Consider the following 7701-nt stretch of genomic DNA (forward strand, 5'->3'; position numbering starts at 1 on the left):
GCCATTAAACCATTTTAAAAGACAATTAAAGAAATGGCTTCTTGACAAATGTTTTTTTACACAATCAAAGATTTTCTGGATTGCAATGACATTAATTAACATACATGCAGATTGTAAGTGACATTTTATCTTAATTTAATCTGATGTCATTTTATAGTTTTTTAAATATGCCATTATTAACATTCGCATGTTGTTGACAACGGCTGAATAGGCTTGTTCTAAACCATCATGTGGATATTGTACTAACCTATTTTTATTTGCTTAACAAATAAAAATGATTTGATTTGATTAAATTTATGTAACATGGGTTGAATTTGTTTAAATCATAGATAAAATAAATAATTAATTTTATCTACGGTTTAAATGGTTATTTATGTTGTTGGTAGTGTCGCACACACTGAAAAGGTCTAGTTTGTATATAAATCTATGAACTGCACTCCAAACCACAGCTGTATAACCACCTAACACATTATATAATCATATTATAAGTTTGTTTGTTATGTCTCTTTATTGCACGAAGAAAACACATACAAAGAAAGCAGTAAAATAAAGAAAGAACGCGTACAAATGCGGACTTATCCCAGAAAGGGATTTCTTCCAGTCAACCAAGTATTTGAAAGGAAATAATTAAATAAATAAATAAATAAATAAATATATTAGGACAAATCACACAGATTGAGCTAGCCCCAAAGTAAGTTCGAGACTTGTGTTATGGGATACTAACTCAACGATACTATATTTTATAACAAATACATATATAGATAAACATCCAAGACCCGGGCCAATCAGAAAAAGATCATTTTCCATCATGACCTGACCGAGGATCGAACCCGGGACCTCTCGGTTCAGAGGCAAGCACTTTACCACTGCGCCACCGAGGTCGTCATTCAACGCACAAAGTAAGGCAGCGTAAGATAAACGTGCATTGTGAAGAAGAATTAATATTATATTAAATGAATAATATATTAAAATTAATTTTAGTTGTATATAATAATTATATATATGTATGTACATAATTATATAATAATCATCCGAAAACGAATGAAAAATAATAATATAATTTTTTTTAATCTAAAAATTATTTTCGCGCGGGAGATAAAAAGACTATTTATGAATATTTATTTCGGACCGAAAGTAAAAAAAATTATGTGAATGCATTTAAATTTATCAGAGCGTCATTTTTAAATTATAATAATGATGCGTGATAAGATTCGCATGAATCACACGACGACCACATTATTCAGATTAATGTAATCTATTTAAAAGTAATTGTCCATTTTTTTGTTTAATTTGTTACGTCAATTATGTAATCGTCTAAATATATCAATTTAAAAGCGAAAGCGATTATGTAAAATCAAATATATGTTGAAAATATTTATTGTTATTTTGTAAAAATATGATTTTGTTTATTTCTTTGTAATTCTTCGTCCAAATCATAGATGGCGATATTAGAAATTCAAACGCGCAATAGTTTGGTTTTTACCGTATTACATATATTACGAATATGTCACAGTTGTTGCTTACAAAGTAAATATTATTGTTCTGGGGAATGGTGTGTTTTTCCTTTTCTTGTGGCGCCACCAAGCAACCGTATTCAACATATATTTATGTACATTACGACCGTTTAACTTTTCCTGTTCCTTACAAAAATTTTCGGAAATTGTATTTTTTTTTCTAATTTCCATAGCCTAAAGCCTTAGACTCAGTACCTAGGTACTTTGAAAGTGATATTGATCTAATTTATACTACCATGCAGGCGAAGAGGTATGCGGCCCACCTGTTGGTAAGCGGTCACCGTAGCCTATCAACGCATGCAAAACCAGCAGGCCTACCATCAACTTTTACAGAATGATTCCAATGCAACTCAGTTCAATTTAGGAACCTAAAATGAATCGCATTCATACAAAAAATTAAGTCGACGGTACGAATTTGCGATGCAGTTCAGTTTAGGTCGTAAAGTGGATCGCGTTAAGAGATGATGGTAAGCCCCCAGGGGTGTCACGTGCGTTGCCTACTTTGTGAACTAGAATCTTTTGTCTCAATATCCTGTAGTATATATATATATATTAAATGTATATTTATACATATTATGTGTAAATAAAATATCAATACGAGAGAAATAACACCCGTTCATATCTTATGACTTCCGACATAAGTATACATAACACCAATTATATATATTTACCGGTATTTACTGCATTTCAACAGACATTCGAATTTATTCATACTTTCAAACGATACATGTGAGTTACTCGTAAACTTTCACCTCGATTGAAATTCACATTTGATTTAACAAATACGGCGTTCATTATTCTATAATAATATTGAAAAAAAAAATTCGACACTTTTGGCATTTATTGACGTCGGATAAAAAAAATCATGTCCAGTAACGGTTTAAGAGTTTCCTCGTCGGGAGCCGATTCGGGGTGCGCCATCAGATTATGCCTACCATAATAACGCATTGTTATGTTATGATCTTCTGTCATCCCAACATAGTGACCAAAAAATATTGCTAAAGACATCTCTGCAAAATCGAGTTGATAAGATTCCATCCGAACGAACACTACCCGAACGATCAAACCCTTTTACATGCATAAATCGCAAGTTCAATAAAATCTTGAAAATAAATATATACACTAGGATAAATCACAATGAGCTAGCCCCAAAGTAAGTTCGAGACTTGTGTTATGGGATACTAACTCAACGATACTATATTTTATAACAAATACATATGCTGATAAACTTCCAAGACCCGGGCCAATCAGAAAAATATCATTTTCCATCATGACCAGACCGGGGATCATTCAGAGGTTTAATATCGTCAATTAAATATTAAATTATTTTGAAATAAATAAATTTTAACCAAATACACGTTTTTCTTTCTTTCTAAAACACCTACAATATTATTAAATTTTATGACATCACACAGAACATTTAAATCTATTTTAAAATTGAGAATTTTATTAAATTGTACATAAATTATTATACCTATATTGCACAGAACACGCGCACGGCATAATAACATAATATAACACGCAAGTTTTGATACTCAAAGGCACCTAAATTCAAGTAAACACACTGATTATGTAATACCTATGTAATGCGATATGTAATTGATGAACTAGTGACCTGTAAGTGACCTTCAGTTATATGTATTCGTAAATAAAAATTACATTTCGTAATACCTAAATCATTAAATGCCCAACTATTCCTGGATAAAGATATTACTTGATTGGCTTTAAAAATAGGACGACTTTGGCAGGTTCCTCAAAAACTGGAAAACTTTAACACGTAAATGAACGAATGGAGACCCTTTACCCAGCAGTGGGACACCTGTAGGCCTACCATCAACGTTTACAGAACGATTCCAATGCAACTCAGTTCAATTTAGGGATCTAAAATGAATCGCATTCATACTAAAAATTAAGTCGACGGTAAGAATTTTAGATCGGAAAGTGGATTGCGTTAAGAGATGATGGTAAGCCCCCTGGGGGCTTATTTTCTCAATTCAGTTCAATTCCAGTTCGATTCCAGATTTTTTCCATCGCATTATTATTTTCGAAATAAGTTGGTAAAGCAGTAACACAAATTCAGCATTGAAAACTTTTTTTGTGACCGATTTGTAATTTTAGGTCATCTTTATAATCTCTATATATGTATATCGATTTTCTTCGTGTCTATAATTAAGGGCGGTAGTTGGTAAACATCCTTTGGTAAAATGGGATTTTTATATCTGAAATTGTTTGTGTCTTAATCTCTTTAAAAATCTAACAGTTTATTTGGCAACATACTACTTTCAAATTTGGTTAACTACAAGTGTTGACATCTGGTTCCGTGGTGAGGGTTCCTTCCATCACTTGTTGGTCCTCGGTTGATGTTTCTTTCTTCAATTTTTACATTTATATATTTAAATTTTTGTATTTGTTTTGGATGTTAGTGCATATTACTAAACTGTAGATAGTTTACATATTAAGTTAACTACTTATTAACAATGGTCCAATTTGTAAATTCTTCAATCTTCAGTGTTCTTCCTTCCTGTATTAAACAGAATTGTTCCAATATGAAAATCTATTTTATCAGATTCTCCTTCTTGGTGAGGGTGTCTTCCATCATTAATGATGAATTTAATGATGATCATCATGACATTTCCAGCTGACTTACAAGCGAGCAGCCAGGCAGAGGCAGACGACATGGTACATAACTTGCTTCAGTGGATACAGGGCTTATACCAGGACAACAAGAGAAAAGGTCTGGAGTTCAGAACAGATAGAATAGTTATACTAGACCTATTTATCTCATTCTAAATGACTACATTAGAATAAGCAAGATACTAATTCGAAGTCCATGTTTTTAAACCCCGACGCGAAAAGAGGGGTGTTAAAAGCTTAACGTGTCTGCCTGTGGCATCGTATCTCCCAAACGGATGAACCGATTTTTATTGTGTCATAGATAATTTTTTCCCGGGTATTCTTAGCCATGTTTCATGAAAATCTGTTCAGCCGTTTAAAAAATGGGAAAATATATGATATGTTGTGATGATGATGGTGTCAGACCAATTTCGGTCATGGCGACAACCTCAACGATTTTGAACTCGCTGATGTTCACGGGCATGTGGGCACCGCAATGCATGGGAACGTTCACCAATAATATTGACTACATAAGCCATATGATATATTGTAGTAGGTGGATAGATACTGATTACATACTGATTTTTGACAATACTCCAGTTTATCATAACCTTTTTTCTTTGAAACAGAGGTGACACGTATTAAGTAGGTCAAAATGAAATGATCCATCAATTCACTTTCAATACGCTTGCTTCGAGCTTCATGATCGCAATTAATATTATGAAGTGACACAAGGATTTGGAGTCGGCACTGTAAATATTATTATCACGAAAGCAAACAATCAAAATATAATGACTAATATCTTTCTTTTTACATTACAGCACGACAATATTTCGGAGGCAAACCGGAGAAGCCAAGACCATTTGAACCTGCCACCTATTTGCCACCAACTGGTTACCCTCCAGCCGGGAACAGACCAACACCATCTTACAACGAAGGACCAGTGACGAACCAACCGTACCAACCCCCTTCTAAACCTGAACAACCTTCTTATCAACCGAGCCAGCCAACCCAACCTTCTTACCAACCAAGTCAACCCACTTATCAGCCAAGTCAACCATCTTATCAACCGAGCCAACCTTCTTACACTCCCAGCCAGCCTTCGTACACGCCTAGTCAACCAAACCAGCCGACTTACACTCCAAGTCAACCAAGCCAGCCTTTATATACTCCAGGTCAACCCAGCAAACCAAGTCAACCTTCATATACTCCAAGTCAACCCAGCCAACCAAGTCAACCTTCATATACTCCAAGTCAACCCAGCCAACCAAGTCAACCAAGCTCTCCATCTTACACTCCTTCTCAACCTTCTTACACACCGTCGCAACCTTCAAATGTACCCTCTCAGCCATCATATACACCACCTCAAACGTCATATCTACCTAGTTCCCCAAGTCAACCGAACGAACCAAGCCAGCCATATCAGCCGATAACAAACCAACCAACTCAACCACCGTACCAGCCCAGCCAACCAGAGGAGAACCCATCTGAACAGCCACAAAATCCCGAGGAATCTCAAGGCAGCTCTTCACAATCTGGCAATCCAACGGCTCCTGATGACGATGACCGTCATCCACCTCACATTCACGCGATCACAGTCGATTGTGGCAAAGAAATGATGACAATCAACATTGAATTCAACAAACCTTATAACGGCATCATCTACTCTCAAGATCATTACAATGATGACAGCTGCGTTTACGTAAGAGAGAACTCAAACCAAGTGAAATTCTCGTTCACTGTCAGCTTGAACACATGTGGCACTAGATTCTTCAGTGACTTCCAGAACGAAGGACAGGCATATCTAGAAAATGTACTAGTATTGCAGAACGAGCCTGGTATCCAAGAAGTATGGGATCACATTCGCAGAGTAAGATGCCTGTGGGAGGGAAATTTGACAAAACAATTAGTTTCATCTCTGAGCGTTGGCATGCTGAACCAAATAACCAGCAACTTCAGTGGTGACACAGCAATGGCTAGATTAGACATTCAAACAGGACGTGGTCCGTTTGCTCCTGAAGCTAATGGTTTAGTAAAGATTGGAGAAACCATGACTTTAGTCGTATCAGTAACAGGTGATGCAGGCTTTGATATTCTTGTTCGAGAATGTGTTGCCCGCGATTCAGGAAGCAATCATGTTGTACCTTTAACTGATAATAATGGTTGTGTGCTCAAACCCAAACTCTTTGGAGCGTTCCAGAAGACCAGGGAGACAGGCAACACAGGTGCTTCGATTATCGCTTACGCGTTCTTCAATGCATTCAAATTCCCTGACGAAATGGACTTGGTGATTCAATGTGACGTTGAGTTATGCAAGACGGATTGTGACGTATGCCCTACACCTGGAAGTCTTGAGCCCAAGAGAAGAAGACGTGACGTCATTCACGTTGGTAACAGAACAGTTGAACCATCAACTACTATTAGTAAAGGTCTAAAAGTGGTGTTTGCTGAAGACTTGCCTCAGCAAACCACTGGATTTTGTGTGTCTCCTAATGCAGCGTTATGGGGGAGCGTTTTGGTACTCCTAGGGTCTTTGTTAAGTAGTGTAATGGTTTCCATGTGCTTTATGAAGTCCAGGTCATCACCAAAATCTCCCTGATTTTTTTTTATGGCGCAGCAAGAGAACCGGTTCAGTCGTTTATAATAAAATGAAGAAATTGAAGTCAAAATGCTGTGACATTTGAAAAATGAATAGGATGATGTTAAAAAATGCGTTAGTATTTTTTGTCTGTCACTTCATTTATTAAAATTGCATCGAATTTTTATAGAATATGTAACAAAATCCTCCACATTTTTAAGTTAAATAAAAAATAATTTTAAACTAAAATGTGAATTAATGAATATTAATTATTTACAGTAATAATTATTATTTATATTAACATCACATTTTGTACAACGAAAAAAGTGATATGTTAATATTAAGGAACACTGCCAGTTAAGCATATATATTTTGTATAATAAATAATATATATAATATGTTTATATACTTAACCTTAAGGAAATTAAGTATTCTAGTTTTAGAACATTAATAAAATATGAATTTGTCAATAACTTATGAGTGTTGTATTCGTAAATATAACTATCATTTTGTACATATTAGATATAGATGTAATTGTGAAATAAAGTATTAAGTAGATATTGTCTTTTTTTACTTTTCTCAACTTCACATGTTCTCGGATGAATTCAGGGCGTGCAGTTGGCTTCAACGTAATAAATAACCTTAAAATGTTGAAGAATCCTATTCTCAGGATGTTGCTTATGGATGTTGTATGAGGCGAGTAAGGGACACATAGCCTTGTCTGTCAGTTTATAGGCAACAGTTGTATCCAATGAGCGTTAACGTCATGTAAAATAACCTGATGTAAAATAACTGCCGACAATTTTAAGGTCTACCAAATGGTCACGAATGCATCTAACATGCGAAGACGAGACAGAGAAGAATTAATTCTTAGATATGACAAGAGATGTGATGATAAGACAAATCGAAGTGGGATGCCAGCGCTGTTATCAATTCATTATTACCAGAGTTTATCTTGTGTTTAAAATGTTTGATCAATGCCGTTGATTAAAACCT

The 7701-nt window shown here is 35.1% G+C and overlaps 1 protein-coding gene across 3 annotated transcripts in view; it reads left to right on the forward strand.

Moving 5' to 3' along the window:
* LOC128679888 (uncharacterized) overlaps positions 1-7252 on the forward strand; it is a 29315-nt gene extending 22063 nt beyond the window's left edge. For 2 of the 3 annotated variants that reach the window (XM_053762377.1, XM_053762378.1), the window contains 2 exons: positions 4153-4248; positions 4949-7252. In XM_053762377.1, coding sequence (XP_053618352.1) covers positions 4153-4248; positions 4949-6726 — 1874 coding nt within the window. In that variant the 3' untranslated portion in view covers positions 6727-7252. The remainder of the gene's footprint in view (positions 1-4152; positions 4249-4948) is intronic. The other variant, XM_053762379.1, reaches the window with a different exon arrangement.
* Positions 7253-7701: the final 449 nt, after the last annotated feature.

This window comes from Plodia interpunctella, chromosome 22 (genome assembly GCF_027563975.2).
Source record: "Plodia interpunctella isolate USDA-ARS_2022_Savannah chromosome 22, ilPloInte3.2, whole genome shotgun sequence".
NCBI classification, from domain to species: Eukaryota; Metazoa; Arthropoda; class Insecta; order Lepidoptera; family Pyralidae; genus Plodia; species Plodia interpunctella.